The sequence below is a fragment of the Zootoca vivipara genome, chromosome 3 (assembly GCF_963506605.1).
Source record: "Zootoca vivipara chromosome 3, rZooViv1.1, whole genome shotgun sequence".
In the NCBI taxonomy this organism is placed as follows: Eukaryota; Metazoa; Chordata; class Lepidosauria; order Squamata; family Lacertidae; genus Zootoca; species Zootoca vivipara.
Window position 1 is genome coordinate 49301527 of NC_083278.1, and position 24263 is coordinate 49325789.

Here is a 24263-nt window from a genome sequence, read left to right on the forward strand (position 1 = left end):
TAACAATCCCCACCCCACTGCACACGCCGTTCTGTGGGTTCTTGCGTACCCAAACTGATACAATTTCGGGGGTTCACACACTCTGCAACATGCTGAAGTCACTCGTGCATGCCACACAATGTGCAGACGTAACTTGCGCATGGCCAATCACCAAGGAATATTGGGGGGGGCTTGGATTTCTCATTGAAATTTTTTGGGGGGCCCTCAGCCCCCTCCCCACCCCGATGGCACCCCTGCCCTAGTGTTGGTGCTGACTTTGAAAGTCCTACACAGCTTGGGACTGGAAGGGCCAGCCTAAGAATATTGCCACTTGAGGTGAACCAGCAAATGCTGCCCAGCTGCCCCCCCCCCCCGCTTCAAATTCCTCAAGGTGCAACAGTACGGATGCTGCTCACTGTTGCTGTTTCTACTCCCTTTTTCTCCCCTCCTGTCCTGATGCTGCAGCTTGTCTCCTGGTGGCTTGCTGTGAGGAAGATCACTAACCACCTTTTCCATTTCCTAGGCCTTTTAACAAATTCAGCCCATGATATAAAAACATATTTTCCTGCTCTTTTATAGGATGTTTCCCCCCCCCCCATTAGTTTCAATATTTCCCGTGGTTGCATTTGTTTTTATGTGAGTAAAGAAAGTCATTTTGAAAGAGAGGCTATACATATGGTAAAATAATATGATTTTCTTAAATGGGTGTTGTCCTACAGGCATGCAAAGCAACAGTCAAGCCAATATAAAGGCTCTGATAAAAGAAAAAATCTCTCTCTCCCCCACCCGCCTCCCAACCCTCCCGTGGGGCTTAAATCCCTGCTCATTTGAATACCCATATGTTCAAATCCATTCATTCTTTTTCAGTGGATGTGCTTAAATAAATCCCGCTGGAGAAAATGAGAATTAATTATATGTTCAGCTCTTTGCTGAACACATTCTATATAAAGTAAGAATGCACTGTAATAATCCTGTCTAGAACTCACAACAGGATTATTTGCCACAGAAGGAGTCAAACTACCGTAACAATTGCCCAGCTATGAACACATGAGAAGCAAAAGAAATCTTGCCTCAGAATTCCGCAAGGTTCCACAGGGCAAGGCTGCTCATACTCTGTGGTCCAAAGACTCCAAGTTCTGTACCATAATACTCCAGATTCTGCAATCTGAATAATTTCTGTGCGCGCGCACACACACACACACACATTTTATTTCCTACCATAACGGTTTTCACTTATTTTATTTACTTCAATGTATTTATATCCCACTTTCATTTAATTTATATATTTCTGTTCAGAGTGCCTAGGCTGTTCCTGAAGAGAAACAGGAAGCTTATCCAGGGGACGGAATTATAACACCCCAATAAATAAAAGTCCTGCTCAGCCGCTCCTGGCTTACCTTCCAAGTCCCGGACTGCAGAATCCAGGACCGGCAGCCGTGTGACACCGGAAGTTGCATTGACGTAACTTCCGGTGTTGCTTTGCCCTTCTATGGGCACCAAAAATGGCCGCCACCGGCTTCAAAAGTAGCTTCTACGCATGCCCAGAAGTGCGTCAACGCAACTTCCGGTGTCGCCCCGCCCATCTATGGGCACCAAAAATGGCCGCCGCCGACACCGGAAGTCGCGTCTACGCACTTCCGGTCATGCGTAGATGTGACTTTTGAAGCCGGCAGCGGCCATTTTTTGTGCCCATAGAAGGGCAAATCAGAAAGAAGAAAAAAATGGCCGCCGGCAGGAGAAAATAACGGAGAAAAATGGGAGACGAAGTGATACGGGGGACCACTGGGAAAAGGTAAGTAAAAACGGGGGTTTCCCGGGGAAAATGGGGTACTTGGCAGCTATGGCTCCTGTTTGGCTTTGAGATTTCACAAGCCAGGATGCTAGAGGCCATTTCTGCAAAGAAATGGAAGAAGTTTGAAAGAATGGTAGTTCCACTTCCACTTCTTCTTAATACATTATAAAAACCTGCAAAACCTATTCAGCAAACAGGATTTGTGGGATTTTGCATTCTATTAAAATCTGCAAAGCCTGTTTGACTGGAAGCAACACTGAGATAGCAGGCCTCTCTCAAACCGCTCTCTAAGGACTCAAAATTTCTAGTGGGAGAGGACATAATTCCATGTTTACAGAGTAATATCTAAGACACATAGAACTATAAAGGTTCTTGAAGAATTTGATTCCAATGCTAATTGACACAATCCTGGACAACTGTGCAGTTTGAAACCAAGTTGTTTTTTGCATTTTGTACTCCTCTGGATTTTGTGTCATTATTCTTGGCTGCATACACACCATACATTTAAACCACATTACTTCCCACATAACTGTGCCCTCCTGTAGCACAGAGAAGGTGCCAGGGCTTTTTATCTGATATTGATGCAGGTTGAGGGGCGGATATTGCTGGTTTCCTGGGATAGAAATATATTTATATTTACTTGTCTTTAACTGCTGTAATGTACGGTATCTTTTATCTTTGCACTCAATTTTCTTGGCCTGCTGCCATAACAAACTGCTTGGTTGCCCAAAGCATCAGGAACTGTACGTAGTTTGTTGAGGGTGCTGGTAACTGGAACTCTACGAGGGGTAAACTAGAGTTCCTAGGATTCTTTTGAGTGCAGGAAATATGCTTTAAATCTATGGTGTGTATGCAACCCTCAACTCAAAAAATGTACAGTGGTACCTCGGGTTGCAGACCCAATCAATTCCGGGGTGCCATTCGCAACCCCAAAAATCCGCAACCGGAGTGGCGATAGAGCACATGCCCGAAAGTGCAATAGAGCACTTCTGTGCATGTGTGAAGCGCGCAGAATGCTTCTGCACATGTGTGCACTGCGGAACCTGGAAGTAAACATTTGTGTCCGCCGCGTTCACAACCCGGAAAAACGCAACCTGCAACAGATGCAACGTGAGGTATGACTGTATCCTAAAAAAGCATATTTTAGGATAAAAAATGTTTACAAATGAGATTAAAACATATTAAAAATGTAACTATATGTTTAAAAGCAAATTTTCATATGTATTTTCTCTTGAAAGTTACAGATTAGCACAGAAACGAGATGGCATGATCACAGTCAGGAAAGAGACTGATCCATTCATCCTGAGACAGAACATGCACTGTCTTGCTTATACAAAAATCCCATCAGACTTTCCAAGACCGGGGAAAAAATCTATAAAAATCCTACCCATGCAAACCTCAGATATGCAGATGACACAACCTTGATGGCAGAAAGTGAGGAGGAATTAAAGAACCTTTTAATGAGGGTGAAAGAGGAGAGCGCAAAATATGGTCTGAAGCTCAACATCAAAAAAACCAAGATCATGGCCACTGGTCCCATCACCTCCTGGCAAATAGAAGGGGAAGAAATGGAGGCAGTGAGAGATTTTACTTTCTTGGGCTCCTTGATCACTGCAGATGGTGACAGCAGTCACGAAATTAAAAGACGCCTGCTTCTTGGGAGAAAAGCAATGACAAACCTAGACAGCATCTTAAAAAGCAGAGACATCACCTTGCCGACAAAGGTCCGTATAGTTAAAGCTATGGTTTTCCCAGTAGTGATGTATGGAAGTGAGAGCTGGACCATAAAGAAGGCTGATCGCCAAAGAATTGATGCTTTTGAATTATGGTGCTGGAGGAGACTCTTGAGAGTCCCATGGACTGCAAGAAGATCAAACCTATCCATTCTTAAGGAAATCAGCCCTGAGTGCTCCCTGGAAGGACAGATCGTGAAGCTGAGGCTCCAATACTTTGGCCACCTCATGAGAAGAGAGGAATCTTTGGAAAAGACCCTGATGTTGGGAAAGATTGAGGGCACTAGGAGAAGGGGACGACAGAGGACAAGATGGTTGGACAGTGTTCTCGAAGCTACGAACATGAGTTTGACCAAACTACGGGAGGCAGTGCAAGACAGGAGTGCCTGGCGTGCTATGGTCCATGGGGTCACGAAGAGTCGGACACGACTAAACGACTAAACAACAACAACAACAACCCATGCAAATGGAAGTTGAATTAAAGAAGCAAAAATGAAAATCGGGAGTCCGCCTTGACTGAAGCAGATGTTAAGTAATCCTTCCTAATGAGCAAACTGAACAAACATGATTAACGAAAATTAAACTTTATGAATGTGTTATACAGTACTGGGAGAATTAACACTGGAAGGGCTAGATGGTACTGTGGTTATTTCTCACTCCTTCATTCTTAATTCCCACAATATTTTTATTATAAGAATCTGACTTTCCTTCCCCTGCCCTTCCATAAATGTAGTAAGCACTTGTTTTAAATATGGGAGTGGGAGACTGCTTAACTGTGCAACACATTAAACTGAAATAAAATTAATAAGAGTTCTGTTACCATTGCTAGCAGGGGTCACTGATGAAGGAACTGATGGATATTTTAGCAGGGCAATTTCAATCTTTATGAGAAACTATTGGGTGCTGGGGAGGAGGCAGGGGGTACCACAGCCAGCACCATGAAAGCATGTGATTGCTAACTAGTTAGCCTTGCCCCAAACCCCATTGGGTTGCTGATGTCAACAAGAGATGCCAGCTAATCAGCAACCCTATGCTTGCATGAGGCTGACAGAAGTGCCCCCGTCTCCAGCGCTGCCTCCCAATCTCTGGTAAGAACAAGAATTCCTCTACAGTACTTTCCTTGATCTCCCAGCAATGTTCACCAGCACGACGAGTGAACTGGTTCCTGATCATAGCAAGCAGTTGAAATGGTAATAGTCCTTGTAGATGTCATGAGTCCCATGGAGGTGTTGGTCAGATTCTGAGGCGAAATGGGAGGAGCTCAGAGAATTGGAGCTATAGGAATTGGGACCCCCCCCCCAGTGACTGAGCCCAGGAGGGATCCTGAGTCTTCACAGAGGGAGATCTGGATCCAGTAGAGGGGCTTAGTGGTTATGTAAGAGCCCCATACCCATATTACACCCTCACTAAAAGCAGTCATGAACAAAGGCATTAAAAGAGCCCACCGGAATGACAGTAAGAGAGAAAAGAAAGCCTGCTGAAACCATGAAATAAAACTGCAGAATGCCTAATGTTCACCCTATTGTTAGGTGGGAATTCTGCAGCATCTGGCAAAAAGAATCAGGATTCCTCTTCCTTCTCCATTTTAATTTATGCCTGCCCGGAGGAGTCAAGGCATTCATTCCCCAAACTTAAAAGTCTTGATTGCTATGCCAGCAACTATAAATTCTCTACAAATTGATGCACTTGTAGGTTTTGACCCAGCTAGTGAAGCCTAGCAGACTCTGCCACATTTTATTACATCCTTGAGTACGATAAAGGGCTGGCTTGCTGCGCAGTGAAGCTACTTCACTCCGTCGCTCTAGTCAAAAGCTAGGTTGCATTTCCACACCTTCAGACCTCACAGGTGTTGTTTCATTGCTCTCCTTTCAAATGCAGTTACTGGTATTTGATTTTCAAATGCAGGATGTGTTTTTGTTTTGTTTCATCTGGGTGCCACTTTTTGTGTGTGTGGTCCCCCCCCCCCCCGGCACGGAGAACAATACCAGTGCTGGAAGAAGTCTGCACTTTTCAGGTTATGAGTGGAGGGAAATGGTCTCTTTCTGACTCAGGTTTATCCTCAGTCCCCAAGGTGGCAACAGCAGTTGTATCACCATTGCATACTTTTCCTAACAGGAAGGTTTTCCTACATAGACAACAAATGCTGGAAACAAAGTATTATACACTACAAGTACTGTATTTAATATCTCAAACCCACCCATGCATCCAAAAAAACCAGGGTAAATATAATATGGAACGGTTTGGTATCACCCGTCACTTCAGGTATTCAAGGCCTTGACTACTGAAAGGATCCTTGGGTAAGCCAGGTCTCTGCTGTAGGGATTCTGTAGCTTAGAACCTCAGCACAGGGCAAATAGTTCCATAAAGGCATAAAAGTAATGCCCAGTCAAACCACAGAAAAGGGGCACTGCAGAAAAGAGTCAGGGTGCAATGCAGCATAAATGACATGCATGTTGCAGTTTCAGATATTTCTCACCATGAAGTGCACACCAGTGTGTAAGCATTCATTTAAAAAACAAAGCTGTCCTTTGACAGGTTGAGTGGTACATGCCTAGAACAAAGTCACTGTCTTCATGCTTGGGAGCATTTCATAGGGAAATATTTTCTCAAGGGAATGTACATCCATCATGCAACATTCATTGCTCTTCCTAGAGACAGAGCAATAGTATTTTTTTAAAAAAAAGGAGTTAGGAAAATGGCTTTCAGACTACCATTCAGATGCACATTAGATGTATACTTCCAATATGTGGTCCCACAAGTCATTTGGGTGACAGAGATAAGGTACACTTGGAAGGGAGTCCCACTGAACTCAGTGAGGCTTACCAATGTGTAAACATGCAAAGGATCATGATGCCAAACTGTAATAATGCAAAGTTCCTGCACAATTCTACCTGCTTTTGACTCATGTGTTACAGCAGATACTGAAATATCTTCTCACACTGTGGTTCTGCTCTGCTCTCAGAAGTGATTTGCATGAGCACTTCTGTTAATGAAAATTGCAATCCGGGAAGCTGACCTAAAATATTCACCTTGCTGGAGTGGTAAATACCCTTCACTATTCCTCTTCAGTGAAGTACAGTTATAAAAGTCAGAACTAATTCTCTCTTTTAACAGAAATCTGGAACAGTGTTAGAAAGTGAGATATGAATGCTAGGAGTTAAATGGCACCTTAAACCTAGGTTATGGGCACAACAATGGACTGTCTAGGCACACTTTTTTTAATAACAAGAATACAAAGCTGAAAATGAATGAACTGTAGCTAAAATATTATGTTCATTTTTCACATGGTGTAGTCTTCATCTGAAGACTGCAAAAAATAAAGCTATGCTTCCCCTAACCACCCCACTAATATTCTTAAGAGGGTCTCTTCTCCAGTCTTCAGAGAGTAGCTTGAAGTGGAGAGGCAGAAAAAGGTCCTCCTTTCCTTCCACTCTGCAGTTTTAATCTGAAATCGTAGGCGCAGCACTGCACCCAAACCTCAGAAACTGCTCGTGCTAATGAAATTCCTTGTCGCAAAACGCGCCTGGAACAATGGGCGTTTTGAACACTGATCTGGAACTAATATTGACAACTGATGCATGCTAGCTTTAGGGAGGATTCCAGTTCACTCTGCATTTGGGGGTGAACCTTTCGCCCCCTACCCCAGGTCCTGTGCACATATCAGAATGTAGTTCTGCGGACTAAGCTAAACAGTGGTGCCTCACAAGACGAAAGTAATTCGTTCCGTGAGTCGCTTCATCTTACGATATTTTTGTCTTGTGAAGCGTGGTATGCCGCGGCAAAAAAAAAAAAACACCAAAAAAAACCTGCCGAAAAACTTTGTCTTGTGAAGCGCGGCCATAGAAAACTTCATCTTGCGAGTCACCAAAAACATTGCAAAACGCTTTCATCTTGCGAGTTTTTCATTGTGCGAGGCATTCGTCTTGCGAGGTACCACTGTATAGTCAACAATCAGTAAAAATTCTCTGTTGAAACATTGTTCAAATACTGTACAGTGGTACCTCGGTTTATGAACACAATTGGTTCCGGAAGTCTGTTCATAAACTGAAGCGTTCATAAACTGAAGCATTCATAAACTGAAGCGAACTTTCCCATTGAAAGTAATGGAAAGTGGATTAATCCGTTCCAGATGGTCCGCAGGGTACTTAAACTGAAGCGTTCATAAACTGAAGCGAACTTTCCCATTGAAAGTAATGGAAAGTGGATTAATCCGTTCCAGATGGGTCCGCGCAGTACTTAAACTGAAGCGCTCATAAACTGAAACATGGGTGTAATTGGTTCCGGGAGTCTGTTCATAAACTGAAGCGTTCATAAACTGAAGCGAACTTTCCCATTGAAAGTAATGGAAAATGAATTAATCCGTTCCATATGGGTCTGCGGTGTTCATAAACCGAAAATTCATAAACCGAGGTGTTCATAAACCGAGGTTCCACTGTATATCATATTGTTCAGTGGGGAATTGTATGGAGAAAAGGATGGCTGCCCCATGTACCTATGGGAGTTGCCATCTTTTTCTTCATTCAATTCCCCAAGAAGGGACTGCACATTTTGATCTATGGTCATTTCCTGGGAGCAACTTAAAAATATATTTTTTGCCTCATGGAGCTGCTCTAAAGAGCTTAAATGTTAAGGAAGAAAGGGGCAGTCCACAGACTACCTCATGAGTATTTTTGTTTGTTTGTTAAAGAGGGTGTGTTTATCCACCCATAAGCAAGATAAAACTGAATCAGTTTTGTTAAAAAAGAAAAGAAAATGAAACCAGTACAATTTTTTGAACTTTACCTTTGGGCTATAGTCTTTGGGAGCAAAAAAACCAACACCCTTGTGGTTTAGATCCTTTGCTTAAGTTATTGTGGAAGAGCTATACCAAATGAACAGAATTTCCTAAAGACGAAGAGGTTAGGAGGGCTCTACAGCTGCCATCTGTGAGAAAGTCTTCATTTGTTCTGATGAAGCATGAAATGGGATGCAATCCAGAAGATTGTCCTAAACTTCTGAGATCCAAGGACACATTTTTCCCCACCAAGGAGATTTGATGTCATACAGCACAATGTTGGTTACCTGGATAGAGCAGTGGTACATCCGACTTTTAATTTGAAGGAACCCTATTCAACCATACAGTGATGTCCACCCAAATGCTCAATAAATTTCCACTTGTGCAAAAGGACTTCTTTCAGCTCCCTCCTGAAACCCTCCTGCACCTCCAAAATCTGCTCCAAAGGGTCAAGCTTTCAGGACAGATTTGGGGGATGTGCAGGGGTATTCAGGGGAGAGTCGAAGTCTACCTGAACAATGTTGGATATCAGCCACAGCTCTCTTCATGAAAACCAATACTTTGGACCCCTGGGGAGTCCCTGTCAAAGCTTCCTAGTTTTCAGGGTAATGATGGATTTTGTGAATCAGAACACCTCTTTAGAGTTTTTGTTTAGACCATTGTTTTTACCTGAAGCGGTGCCTTTTAAATGGTAAAAATCACAAAATGAATGGTCATACCATACCCATTATGCTACTTGCCATATGATTATACAACAGTGGTTTTTTTCTGAGAACAAATCTACATAAACTGTGATTTCCTAAATGACTGTCAAGATGAAAACCAACCTGTACAGTGCTGATGTATTTTAAGAGCCTGAGGGCTTCGTTATTCAGGGACGCTGTAGGACTTGCCCAGGGTTGCAAATTTATGTGCCAGCGGATTGTCTGGAATACCAAGGAGGGACCAAAAGAATATTAGCATAGTCAAGAAAAAACATATTTTCAAGAAAAGACATTTCTAGATCTAGAGCAGAATGCATTGAAAGTCTAAGTATACTACGTCAATATATATTTTATATTTAACAATACTTCCACCAGGTGCTTTTTTTTAGGCGGTACGCATCGATATGCCGTACCACTGTCTCTTTTCCCCTTGCCTGCCTCCGCCACCGATTCCCGTGATGGCAGGAACCAGTTTTTTGCAGAACAGACATTAAGTTAACTGTCCTATAATTTCCAGCATCCACCCTGAATCCCTTTTTATGGATTTTTTTTTTTTTGTGACTGGCTTTTTGAGGTAAGAATAAAAATTTATAAAAACACAAGCTTGTTCTGTATCTGTTCCTGCCAGCCATGTGGGACAATGGATGCAGCCTATCTAGAGTTAGAGGAAGTCAGAAAGAAAGACCAAGATCATATGAAAAGCTGCAAAGCGCTTATTGTCAAGCAGGACTCTCCAAATCAGGCCTCTGGTTTTGTGAATCTAACCTTATAATACAAGAAGCTATTCTGCACCTGTAGAGAAAAGTTATTCCATCCCACCCCCTCCAGACCATTCTGTGGTGTCCTGAAAGAGGCAATGTTGTTGCCCACAGCATGACATGCTCTTGATTTCATCTCTAGGGAGAGCTAGTGTCAGCAATGTTCATACTTTTTGGAATCTGTGAAACCTGTCAGCTCAAAACCTTGGAGATCCTGTCAGCCTAGCATATAACTTTTCACACATAAAATAGGACAGGAAAGAACTTGAGGAAATGTGCTTGCATTAGCAAAGGCAATTGCATTCCTTCCCACCCTCCAGAAATCCATTCCCTTGGTGGAATCTCTGTCATCATGTCAAAAATGCATATGGCCACCCTTTCCCTCTCAGAAATACATAAAAAACAATGCTCTTTTAAAGCAGGGGTGGAACTTCCATGGCCAGGCCATATTGCTGGAGTACAACTCCCACCCCCTCTGACCGTTGACCATGTAGGCTGTAGGCATTGGTAACCCTGTTTCTTTGATAAAAACTCTCAGAGCTTGTGGTGGAAACGCCTTGTACCATTCGAGAACATTAACAGAAACAAAAGTAAATTGGGTGCCAGGCTCTGAATTCATATACAACTGACTTCATGGAGGTCATATCCTTAGGACTACCAGAAAAGGACCCTTTGCAAGGATGGATGGTAGACACATTGCAGGGAGCTGGGTGGAATGTAATGAGAGGGAAAGGGCAAAGATCAAAGACAAAAGGGGGATGAGAGTCAGACCATGAATGGATAGTGTGAGTCATATTTTTGCAGCTTAAATAAACACTGTCTTGCTGGGAGCCAAAAACACTACACGAAGCTTTTTGTTCATTGAGGGTAGAATTCTCCCTCGCTCCCTTGTAGAGGAATGATGAAAAGAACATTTTAGAAACTTTTTGCAATTGACAGCCAGAAAGCCGACTTTGGTTTTTCCATCATTTAAACTGTTCTTTTGCACTCTCTTAACTTTCCATTACTGGTCAATGAATGAGTTTGCATGCCCTTCAAAACTGAAGCTGAAGTACCAACTTGCAGCATCTGTCACTGCTATCTCATTTCTAGGCAGCAGTGTTGAGTTGCCTGGACCCGTTGGGAGGGAGAAGCATGAAGCTTTCCAAAACCATTCAAAATTTTCCTACCAGCCAGACAGCATTTGAAGGAACTTGAAGGCTGGAATTCTGACAGGTCAGAAGGCAGAGATGAGAATGAGAATTGACAACACATTCCCAGGCAGAAGCCAAGGACATATATGCAGACCTGAGTCCAGTTAATTCAGAAATGTATTTGTGGCAGGCAGTGCATGTACCACACAAAAGAAAGTGAACTTTAGCATATCCAAACCTACATTTTAAACGTATTTTTACATATTGCTTGCAGCGGGTGGGGAAAACATCTGTGCAACAAACTGAACTTGTGTCTGGGGGGGGGGTTCCGCCCCATACTTTCCACCTTTGTGAGAAGAATTTTGTATTGTGGCAGATCTAATGTAGTTACTTTTTGTGGAAAGACATGTGGCTAGGTTAGCCAACATGGCGCCCTCAAACAGTTGTTGGTTCACAACTCCCATTAGCCCCAGTCAGCAAGGCCAATGGTTTTTTTGGGGGGGGGTGTTTTGTTACTGGCAGGGGAAGGTAAGAAGATATACAAAACCAAGTAGTGCTAAAACAGAAGCTTCTAAGAACTCAAAAGCTTATTTTCCCTCAGTCAAAATCCAAAGGGCCCAAATCGTTCCTTTTATCTCATGCCCCCAAGCTTTAGGGCCATTTTACCATTTTTATATAAAGAAATACTTGTAAAGTATTTTATGTAAAGAATCACCTGTTGTTCGCCATCAACCAACAAATACAAGCTGGAGCTGTACAGAGAGGGATTTCACTATGCTTATCACAACAGAACAGCTTGGCTCATGGCAAATCAATCTGACATTTTTTAAAGGAATAAGAAATTTTGGGGAGCAGTGAATTGTCCAGAAGCAACTAATGCTGCAGCATTGCTAAAGCTAACCAGCTGTAGACCTGATCAGACCCTTGAATGGAAGACCACTGGTAGCACCATGTAAAAGCAGAAACGGGAATGAAAAAGTAGTATAAAAGTATGCTGTCTCTCAAGATATTTGAATGTACATCAGCACAATTGCAGTGTTATACTTTTATGTCCTCTGCCCTACTAACCTGGCACAAGAGGCTGCTTTGGCAGCACAGAAGTATGTGTCAGCCCATTCATCCCAGTGATATTCCAGGCCAAGTATATTATTGACAGAAAATTAAATCACAACAGCCTCAATACAAAATAGGAGTCAATTTAAACTCTACATGATAAATGGGAACATCAGGTAATCCAAATATAGCTGCCAGGTGCTTGTAAACATTGGCAAAGCAAATTGGACTGGTGGTACCAGCTATGGAAAATAATCTGATGGTTCCGTAGACATTTGAGACAAATGGGTCCTAGACAGGAGGCCAATCTCAGGTGAAGGAAGTGTTACCAGCTAACTTGTCAGGCCAGGAACACTTGGGTTTGGGGTGGAGGAGGGGGTGCATGTGTGTCAAAAAAAACAAACTATTATCTAAGTTCAAAGTTGCTTCTAGATGACATGTTTAATGAGCATTCAGCCTTATTTGTTTGCAAAGAGGTGAAATACTGAAGGCCATTTAAAGAGCACTCATCAGAGCAAGTATTATCCCACACTTTTCCCACACTATTCAGTGCATTTTCTGTTCACTTTCCTTGTCACAAAAAAGTCCAAGCTTTATTTCACAAGGGCTCCATTTCAGCTTTAATTGTGCAGTCTGAATTTGCTGGGATATGACTGAATCCCACCAAAAATTAATGACAGTCTAAAACCTCCTCAAGCCAAGATTTCTAGACCTCTAATCTTGACAGTAGCAAGAATATGGTAGGGCATAGATTTAGATTTCCTGTCCAATGGCTGGCACAAATTCCTTTCAAAGTTAAGGAACAGATCCAATTAGGACACAGATTTCTAAAGCACACAATTCTTATCCACACATGTCATTTCTCATATTAGGACCAGCAGCATATAGATGAAACACAACTTGAGAAGCTAAAACATCATTTAAAAAACAACAACACCAGTACATATCTAAATGTTAACAGTTAACTGCAGTTGTAAAAAATTACTGCTAGATACATAACACCTACAGTGTTTTTTGTTCATTTGTGGTTTTTTTACAAATGATTCCCTGAATACAATGGCTGTAAGACAGATGCAAAGCAGACCTTTTTAAACAGAAGACAAAGTCTGAGAATTCCATGTACATCTATGGGAAGTCCTCTATATTTTGCAAGAAAGTGTAAATCACAAACCATTAGGCATAAAATCATATGGAAATAAATGCAATGTGGTGCACTGTACATTCTTTCTAGCATGGCATAATGTTTACTGGATTGCTCCATGGGAATATAAAATACACCACACAACAGAGAATGTTTAATACTACAGTTGTCTCCATCTAAGAGAGTGCACAGCTTTGCAGAACATCTGACAGCTAGTACAGATGTTACATTTTTAAGGAGCCTGTGAGTCACTTAACATCTGATGCACAGAGTGGTGTCACAGCAGAACAGAGCTGGTATTTCAGCTATTATAAAAATTGCATTTCCTTATTTGTTTTTGATCCCTTCTCTTCCTCATGAAGAACCTCAGCAACCACAAGATAGGGATGGAATGTTTTGAAAATCACAGTGTCGAGTTTCTCTGCATGGATTTTTTTCTAACTCCCATCCTATTCCTCGATTTTGAAAAGAAGTTAATTCCCACTAAAAATATAAATAAAAACCCTGCTAACAATATGAATAATTCTAGCACATTATATATATACAATCCAAGTTTCCTAAAGTAACCAAAATGTGAACAGATGCATTAATGTATGCATATACAGTAGCTGTATAAAAATACTTATGTATCTTATAAAATTGTGCAGCAGAAATATAGTTTAGCATTAAGGCTTGACTCATTTATACATATTGGACTGTATTCAAAGTAGCACTATTTCCCTTATTCTCTGCTCTCACAATCCCTTGACTCAATAATGGTCCACATTCCCACTGATGCTGGTTGTCTCTGGTGCCTCATGTAAGAGACATCATCTCATAAGATGTGGCCTTATGACATCATTGACAAAATCACATGGTGCATTCCAACAAGACTAAAAAAAGTAGAGTGGACAAATTGGGCCTAAGAATGTGATATCAAACAAGAAGAATGAAGAGAAACAAAAATAGGTGTTCAGAGGTGCCCATTTTTTAAAAAAAGAAATATATAAGGTTCTTTTCATCAAGCGGGGGGGGGGGGTTTCCACAAAATTAGACTAGAGGCTTTCTCTCTACCCTGATTAATACATCAATGCATTTTTAGTCATTAGATGTCCATCTTTATTATTTCCATTTGTGCTTTAAGCAGTGCTATAACAGCCATAGAATAATTATTATTATTATTATCCAACATGCAAAATTTTCTTGCCAAAAGATGTTCTCTTCCAAGAGACAGTTATGTTTTTGAGAATCTGTTTAATATCTAGAATCATGCAAAGGTCAGGTTTTTTTTTTTTTAGTGTTTACTTTGGCCTCATTAGACAGTAATCTGTGTTGATGTTCCCCTGGAGACCGCTCTCTCTTTCAGCATATGCACCCTTTAAATAATCTGCAATTAAAATAGTCTCATGTGTCCTTCTGAAATGGCAACACTGCAATAATAAAGCATTCAAAGGCCATGTTTACAAGTAGCTATTATATCACTGGAATGACAGACTACAAGGATCTTTGGATATCAGCTGGTGGGCTCTGCCTTGTCACTGACACTCCTTGTTTAAAGGGGGGGTTGCTTTACCCTCAAGGTCAGAGAACCATGCCACTCTCAGTCATCCCAAATTCCCAAACTGGGCTAGGTGGACAAAACCTTTGACAGGATGTAAGGCAGCTTTCTACGTGTGAATTCAGTGTGTGAGCCTGCCGTTGCTCCCTTACTCTTCACTTCAATTGATGGCCATAATGATGTTCTCCAAACTCTACTTATACCCATATACTTTATTATGGCTGGCACCGATGTGTCCGCTTGCCCGAGGGCAGGTGACAGTGTGCTATCCTTCTTTCCCATAGCAATAGCATGGATGAGAGTTAAGTCACAGGCAGCCAGCCCTGTATACTGTATTATGGTTTGGATACAAAGAGCTGCTCTGAACACCAGTTGCTAGAAATCACAAGCAGGAGAATGCTATTGTCATCCTGTCCTGACTGTGGGCTTCCCACGGGCTTCTGTTTTGCTACTGTTAGAAAAGAATGCTGGACTTGGTCTGATACAGCAGAACTCCTCTTATATTCCTATGCTGGGGCTCACACAAGAGACTTGTGCTATCCCAATATTATTATTATTTTGGATTCCCCCACCTCTGGATTGTCTGATCCACATGCCACATTGCAAAAACTGTACTGTATTTTGAAAGTCCACTCAGTTTGGAAAGCAGCTTGCATTTTGGCGTGGGAAATGCTGTTTACAAGCAACAAGTCTGAGCTCATGGAACTAGTTTCAGAGAACTTTGGATCTTGGTCAGTTTGCCCCACAGGGAGACTGCCACAAACAGCACCCTACATGCTATAATGTGAAGTACCACCCACCACATAGATCATCTGTGTCATGTAGATAATTCCCACACCAGTTGCTGTCAGATTGCTATATTCTAAATTCTCTGATTTACAGTATGTTGCAAGCTAATCTAGATATTAGAGGCAGGGCACGGACCACATGGAAATATCATTGTGAAGGAAATGACATCTACACCAGCCATACCCATGCTGCAAGGCACCAGAGGTCTTGGACCAGGGCAATGGCTGGTAGCAGAGCCTAGCTCTCCTACTCCATGTGCCACAAGGACAGCTCTCAGGGTTAGAGATCTTTCAGTCTGATCCCTGCAGTGTCACTGGTTTTCCTGGGTTTCAGGCAGGGATTGTTTTCCCAGCCCTATCTGGAAATGCTGAGGATTGTACATGGGACCTTCTGTATGCAAAGCAGATGCTCTTCCACCTGGGGAGCCACGGGTTTGCCTCAGGTCAGAACCAAATGCTTAAGAAGAGGTGTTTGTACATGAAGAAAAGAAATGAAAACATTAAGAACCAGCAATATTCCATGACCAGAGCTAAATATTTAGCACCTGCTTGGGCGGGGGAGGTGTCTGCTTGTTTTAAAAGACCATTTTCACATTACTTCAATGGGCAATGTGTGCCAGAATCACGATCAGTTTCCTGACAATATTTTTTAACATATATTTTCTTTGGTTTAATTGCTCAGCCAATATTCCATGATCCTATGTTGCTAAATCTGACTGATTGTGTCCCCCACTTGGAGTCATTTTATTTGCTGGCAGCACTGCTCAATGTCAGCCAGCAACTACAATCCAAAACATTTCCACTTCCCTGTGTGTGCCAACATGTCTTCTGCTTTCAAGGCAGATGGACAAAAAGAAAGACACAATCTCTATCCTTATATGCCCATTTTATAAGTGTGAAAAACAGAAATCCAGCTAATTAATTCTCTAATTGCTCTTCGGCATTTCAGCCAAGATTAACATAACCATCACAAGTCAAGGACTAGCATTAAATATGTGAGTCATGGAAACACAAAACGTCTCTAACATTTGATTTACTGAGAAAATTACAATTTTTCCTACTATATAAGCCATTCCAGGATGTCTGTTCAATCCATATATTCAGATCTTTCCTCTACACTTCCTTTAACCCAGTTGGATCTCCAGCATTTATCTTGCAGATTCAGCAAACCAGACTTGACTATTTGACTATGAGTGGCTCAAACTCTTATGTACACATGAGACAGTTTAATGTGTGTACATGGATCACACAGATCCACCCCCCCGTGCACTTTTGTACACGTTTGTCCACACATGAGAGCTTTCAACTGAACTCTGTCTCAATGTTTCTCAGCCATCCTAGTGGGCCGTGCTTGATGGGGTGCACTGTCACTTCCTCCCCCTCAATATATATTTCCCTACCCTTCCTGAATTCTGGAAACTTGAAGTACATTGTGGACAAACACACAGGTATTCATCTACCTGTGAAGGCAGTCATTCTTTCCCATTATTTCTGAGATACGAGCTTTATGATACACAGTGGTACCTCTGGTTACAAACTTAATTCATTCCGGAAGTCCGTTCTTAACATGAAACCGTTCTTAACCTGAGGTACCACTTTAGCTAATGGAGCTTCCCCCTGCCGCCACACAATTTCTGTTCTCAGCCTGAGGTAAAGTTCTTAACCAGAGGTACTACTTCCGGGTTAGCGGAGTCTGTAACCCGAAGTGTTTGTAACCCGAGGTGTTTGTAACCCGAGGTACCACTGTACCAGACTTGCACAAAAACAGCTGTTCAAAACAACAACACACGTGCGTTGACCGATCCCACCAGCAACCCACAGAGCACCTCGTCAACAGAAGTAGAAAGTGTGTTACTAGAAGGTCGTTGCAACCAGCAAAACATCGCCACATATGTGGCACAAGACAAAAACATTCTCCCAGGCCTTTGGCTAACGAAACAATCAATGGCCTTTTAAACTAGGGGAAGGGGGCGCTTGCTGGGTGCAGGTGGCAAATGAAGCCATGGTTTACATGTTTTACATGCTTTATTTGTTGCTATGTTGTGTTTGTTTTTATATTGCAAACTGCTCCGTGAGCCTTGGATGAAGAGTGGTATAGAAATTAAAAAATTCTTTAAAAAATTAATCCACTGAAACAATACACTTTAGAACAGGCATCCACAAACTGTGGCCCTCCAGATGTTTTGGCCTACAACTCCCATGATCCTTAGATAACAGGACCAGTGGTCAGAGATGATGGGAATTTTAGTCCAAAACATCTGGAGGGCTGAAGTTTGGGGGTGCCTGCTTTAGAATGTCCAGAGTCAGGTTGCATGCACTTTTAGGTTGGGATTTCCCCCCCTTTCCGCATTATCCACAAATTGAGAAAATCTGAACTAAAGCAGGGGTGGGAATTGCAGTCTGCCACTTAAGATGAGATGATCATGTTGACTATGCGAAAAACATGCACAAATAAGACGCATCAAATCCATTTTAAGCTGCAGTTTGTGTACACAGCCAGTGATAGGTCTCTTGTGGCTTGAGATTGAGAACTATTAATTCTTAATACATATTGTATCCTGAATGAAATTCATTGATAATGCAATGCAAATAATTTACCTGCAGTAAAAAGGATAGGAAACAGACCCTGGAGGCTGTTTTCCCCATGTTCATAATTTGCTCTACTAACATCTGTGACTGAAGCAAGCTAATGAATTTCTGAGGGAGGAAAACTAATTTCGCAAAGAAGCCCACCACATTTCTACAACTAAACTGCCTCACTCCACACTGCAAACATCAGTGATTGTTTACATTTCTATTGGCTGCACCAACAAATTGTTCTTAGCTACTCAAAAGGTGGCATTCTTATAGCTATTCTGCAGCCTCTGTCTGTAGGTAAAGTTAGAGTGATGGCAATTTTAAAAGAGCTCTGTGGCTATGCAGACATTCCTGTGTTCTCTGGCTCCAGTGCTCTCCCGCTGCTGGTGTTTGAAGTTGTGTTCACATGAGGTCAGCCACAATTCATACTGAACCTGCAGTTCCTTGAGAAACAGTGTTGTTTGATGCATTTCCTATCAAACCACCTTTCATCTGATTTGAACATATAAGCCACAATCACTTTGCAGTTAAGTCGAGATGTGCTACGTTTGAGACAGCAGATGATAGCTTTGTGAACAGGAACCGGGGGGGGTGGGGTCTGCAGGCATGAGGAAACCAAACCAATGCATATCAGGTGAAGACACCCCCCCCCCTCTGGTGTGTACAGCAATGTGCACATGCAATTTGAAACACAGCAGGTGGAAACTATTTCACCACGTTTTAAGCTGCTAATCTGTACACAGTCAACCACTGAAATCTATTAGGCTTGCCTTACTGAACATGAATGTGTCTAGGACTGGAATGTAAATATTTTGTAATGCACCATTACTGGAGGGAAACATAGTTATAGCTACAAAGTCTTCTCCTAAAAGGTTGAGAGTTTGTTGGCTGAATGTCACAGAGTGTTTGCTGGAAGCAGAGATGGCTTCCTCTGAAGCAGCAGGTAATTGCCCGAGAGTCAAACTTCCACCCATTAAGTGGAAAGCTTGGAGGAGGAAGGGCTTGCAAAGAGTCAGTAGTAGGTTTTCCCCCTCCCTCTATTTTTAGACTTCAAAGGCATTTCCCCGAGCCTTTTTAAGGCTTTCCTTGACAGCATCAGCATTGTGTACGCGTACAATGCCTTCTTTGTATCAGTTCGTTAAATAATGCTCTCTCTCTCCATCAGTATTCGATTTCATGCCGTTTAGCAGTCTGACCACATGTGGAATCCATCCCATGGCCCTACAATAATAGAGCGTGTTATCTCAAAACTTGAAGCTGACCCACAAAGACCTTCTGCCAAAAATTAGCTACCCAGTGCAGCTACCCACTGAGCGCTCAAAAGCAGCCGCATTTGTAAACTAGCTTGTGTGCTAAAGGAAGCCAGGAGGGGAGAAATCAAGTCTTCCCAGGCCGAATGTCAAAAGCAAAGCACACTTCAGAGCTGTAAAAAAACGATAAAAATGAGGGGCACTCCCAAGATTGCTTTGCCTTAGTAAAGATAAGTTTCACTTTGGAATGCCCATGTTACCAGTCTTTGTACTTTCTGGAAATCCCACCTGATACACATTCAAATGTGCACCATTGAAAGCAATGCTGTGCAGAAAGACAACATCCGTAATTGGATGCACGGAACACTGTGCATCTGAATGCACAGATCATGAGCCTCAGATTGTTGTGTATGGTTCCTGATCCAACAAGGATCAGATCCTGTGCAGATCTTCTTCCCTGAATTGAGCAAAAGTGTCTTACTTGCTCCACTTTTACTGCATTTCTCATGTGAGCTTAAGTTTTTAATAATTAAAAGCAATTAATTTTGAAGCACAATATTAAAAAGCATAATAATGACAAGTGCACAAATTATCTGAGTCGAAATCCCCAGGAAGTAATGCAATGTCTTTTTTATTCAGACAATAATCTAGTGGTAGGGGATTAGTAGAGGGAAAGGTCTTTTAAGTGCAGGCTCTTTATTATTATTTTAATATTGCACACCAGTTTTTCATTATGAAATACACTAAGAGTTATTATCCACCCTGAGCCTGAGAGGGAATATTAACAAGTGTAAGAGAAATAAATGATTTTTTAAAAATAAATGATGGGCCAGAGGAAACAGTCAAATATTACTTAATCAATCATTTATTTCGTTGTCAATATACAGGATGCTTTACAGAGGTAAAAAGATAGGTCCCTGTCCCAAGGAGCTTAGCCTCTAAAGGCATCCCCAAACTTAGACCCTCCAGATGCTTTGGACTACAGTTCCCATCATCCCTGACCACTGGTCCTGTTAGCTAGGGATCATGGGAGTTGGAGGCCAAAACATCTGGAGGGCCACAGTTTGGGGATGCCTGCTCTAAATTTAAAGGAAACTGTCAGGGACTCTAGGGATCAAGTCAGAAACACATGGTCTGAGGTGGGGCTGTTGCCTAGATACCTGTGACTGTACATGTTGAAGCATCAAACTTCTATCAGCACAACAGAGAATGTGAAATGTGCAGCATCAACCCCTGTGATTTCGTTATAAACTATTTTTACCCAACTCTTCAGCCAAAAAAGCTCCCAGGGTAGCTTATATAATATCAGTTATAAACAAGACTGTCATTACCCCCAGGCTTACAATCTAAAAGGCACAACACAATGGAAAAAGAGGAGAGAGGAAGAAAACAAGCAAACTCAGGCACCAGTTCTTAAAGTTATAAAGCTCTTCTAAAGATGAGTTCAAATGAAAACTGTTCAGGGAAAGGAGCAACAGTGGACCTTGCTTACCATCTGTCCCTTTGCTGCAGTCTGCTGGAATGACTGCTGCCAGGAGACCATCGGGAGGCCTGTGCTTAATGCTGGTGACTATAGATTGCTACAATCCAGCCTGCCAATGGACTTTAGGGAATCCTGGAGCTCGAAAACTCACTCCCCAGATTTAGCTATAGCAATGATGTAACTGACCAGAATGGTTAGATCTCTCAGGGATGCTGGGAGTGGGCCACTAGCTGCCAAGAGGCTACAAAGATAATTCCCTCGCTAGGAGAAAGTTTCATATACAAGACTGGCTGAATTGTTGGTTTAGAATGCAAATTCTAAACCTGTGGCTTAGATGCAGCTTTAACATTTATACAGCCCTGTATAAATTGCAATATAACATGTTGCATGCCTCTGTGGTGCAATGGGTAAGTGTGTCTGCCCGTTAACCAGAACGTTAGTGGTTTAAGCGCACCCAGGGACAGCTGTGAGTAGGATTACTGCAATGCAGGGGGTTGGACTAGATGACCCTCTGGATCCCTTCCAAGTATGATTCTATGTTTTTGCAATGCTCTTTGCAGTTTCTCATGCTCACAGGAGGAAAGCAGCAAGAGGAAGGGCCAGTAATATCAATGCAGGACAAGAAGAATCAAAATGCAAATAGGAGAGCACACCTCTCTCGCTAACAACTCTCTAGCAGCAAGAGTGGATGCAGCCAAGGCTTTTCTTGGCCATAGACACTTCCACACATCAGCTGATTTTGGATTTGATGCTGCTCACTCACACGAGCTGCAAGGAAAGGGGTGAGAGCAATGAAATGGAATGGTCAAGTGAAGTGGAAGAAACTATGGCTGCCTCCTCTCTTCTTGCCATGGGGCTCTTAAAGAGAGAGCCTGATTGAAACTTAGCAACTCCTTTTCCACTTAATGTCCAAGTTGCCAAAACCATCCTTGCCCATCACCGTTGACAGGTCAGCTATACTATTTTTGATCTCCCACCTACAGCAGAGCATTCTAATAAATCCAGATCACTAAGCAAGCTAAACTAGCCAACTAAGTCTGTCTAACCCTAGACAAACATTGGTCTGTAAAGAGTAAGTGGTGCTTGACTTCAAACAGGCCATTTCCCAGACGATAAGCTTGAAATGGGATGCTCATCCAAATGAACCAGATGCTTTTAATTGTTAATCAGTAAAATCAAGTGCTTGGGAGATTGTGATCTCTAACCCCAAAAAGCAGGTCTTCCAGCCGATTGCCAGATTTTTAGTTTTACTTTGGAGGCTTTTCAGGACTCTGGAGAGCACTACCACTAATGGCTTATTATTTATACACCATACTTAGAAATATACTCTTAGTTTCAAGTGCTTGAAAGCATAACCACAGCTTTTAAAATTTGGAGGCCCACCAGGGTACTGGAAAGGTAGAAATTGGAAATTTGGAAATCTCCTCTAGGCTCTGAAATTAAAGACCCTTTTGAGTGGATCCAGCTGACACTTAACATCTGGTCTCTGAACACAAAAATCCAGTTAATCAAAAAAAAGTCATGCATATTCTAAAGGGCTGGTTGTATGTTGGGGTGTAGTTTTATTCTCTTTATACACAGGTACAAAACAAACGGGTTTTGAATTTGACAGAGAAATAGCATTTGCAAGAAAAAGGTTAAATGTAATTTTAAATCTCAAATCACAAGCAGGGCTTGCAGCAAAATGTTGCAGTATCTCCCCACCCTTTTAAGCGTTTGGTTCCAGAGTTCCACAGAGCAAGTCACACCCTTCTTCAGGATACTATGAACTGTATGGAGCTCAAGCAAGCTCATTCTTTCACCCACATCTTCCAGTTTTCTGTTTTGCTTTTTCATCAGACATCCCTAGAAAACACAGGGCGTACATGTGGGCTGTTGGGAGCGTATCATTCCTTTTCCTTTACAAATTACATATATCTTTTTCCCCAGTGGGGGGGTGGGGGGGTCACCAAAATGCTTAGAAACCAGCACCTTCTTTAAGGTACCCACATTTTACTTCCAGGTTGATAGGGCCTTGACTGAGGGCACTATGAAAGGGAGCAATTAGAATCTGTCTAGTTAAAAAGAAATGTCCTGTAATATATACAACAAAAAGGAGCATCACAGGAACATAGGAAACTACCTTATACCAAGTCAGACTTTTGGTCCATCTTGCTCAATATTGTCAACTCTGATTGGCAGTGGCTCTCCAGTGTTTTTCAGCCTAATGTTTTTCAGTGTTTTCAGTGTTTTTCCAGTGTTTTTCAGCCTAATGGGAGACATCAAATACTGAACCGAGGACCTTTTGCAGGCAAAGTATTGTTGCATGCCACCCTAATCTCTGAGCAGTGTGAGATTCCAGGGGTTCCAGGTGCTCACCCAAGGTCCGTGTTTCCTTTGGGAATGAGGCAAGTGGAGACTGTGGTGTCTTTATGATATATGGTTTATTTACACATATGTACAACCTGAGCATATGGAGCGGTTCACAGCACCCCAAAAGGATCTTGATTCTCCCACAGCCCACACTGAAATCAAACATTGCTCTCAAATGTTACTCTGACCCTCTCTCCAACTTGCTGCTTCACTTCTGGCCCCCCATCATTGCAACTCAACTCAAAACTCAAAACTCTTCATCCCTCTAGCTAACTGTGAGCTGAGGGACGGAGGTCCACCCATTTGACCTCTGGTGCCGAACCACTTCCTTTATTGCCTTAATGGTCTAGGATATTCCCTCAACTCAGGAAGCTATCCTGCCTTATATTTTAACACTTGCTGGATCCAGGGCTTAGATGGTTCTCACATACAGACTACTTCTTCCCACCCAGCCCCCAAACTCAAACACAATATATTCTGGTTACAGGTAGGTAGCCGTGTTGGTCTGGGTCGAAGTAAAATAAAAAAATTCCTTCAGTAGCACCTTAAAGACCAACTAAGTTTTTATTTTGGTATGAGCTGAAGAAGTGTGCATGCACACAAAAGCTCATATCAAAATAAAAACTTAGTTGGTCTTTAAGGTGCTACTGAAGGAATTTTTTTATTTTACAATATATTCTACCACTGAGCTATGCCCATCCCCATCCTCTTAGCCCAATTCTATACAGGTTTATTTGGCTTTAAATCCCAACAAGTTAAATGAAAGTTACTCTCAAGTAAGTCAGCACAGCAGTGCAGCTGCAGACTTTTTTAAAAAGTAGAACCAGCTACGTGTTGGCTAATAAGTCTGGAACAAGATCCACTGTGCTTCACTTGCTTCTGATTACTTTAAAAGAACCACACCTTCAATTAAAATTTTCATTAAAAGCACTAAATAGCATTACTATGCCTAAAGCCCAAAAAACCCACCACCCTGTAGTCTTTTACAAGCAAAAATCTGCTGAGCAGAACGAATTCCTCTGATCTTAAAAAAAACCAAAATCTTAAGCCTTTAAGCAACAAGGGTTTTTTTATTATTATACAGTATTGTTGCACGCAAATACCTTTCCTACCACCTGAGTGTTAATGGATGTATCTTCAAGCAATATTAACTATTTTCAGATGCAGGATTACCAGGATATAAAAGATCAGTAAATTAACATTCCCAGT

At 42.0% G+C, this 24263-nt stretch overlaps 1 protein-coding gene across 5 annotated transcripts in view; it reads right to left on the minus strand.

Annotated features, from left to right (window-relative positions):
• The window catches only part of METTL24 (methyltransferase like 24), an 84283-nt gene that overhangs the window by 48728 nt on the left and 11292 nt on the right, over positions 1-24263 (minus strand). For 4 of the 5 annotated variants that reach the window (XR_004692188.2, XM_035109063.2, XM_035109065.2 and 1 more), the window contains one exon: positions 9106-9204. The exons of the other annotated variant lie outside the window; for it this stretch is intronic. Coding sequence is in view for 1 of the 4 variants with exons in the window: in XM_035109063.2 (XP_034964954.1) it covers positions 9106-9204 (99 nt within the window). In the remaining 3 variants the exon portion in view is untranslated. The remainder of the gene's footprint in view (positions 1-9105; positions 9205-24263) is intronic. 5 annotated transcript variants of the gene reach the window in all.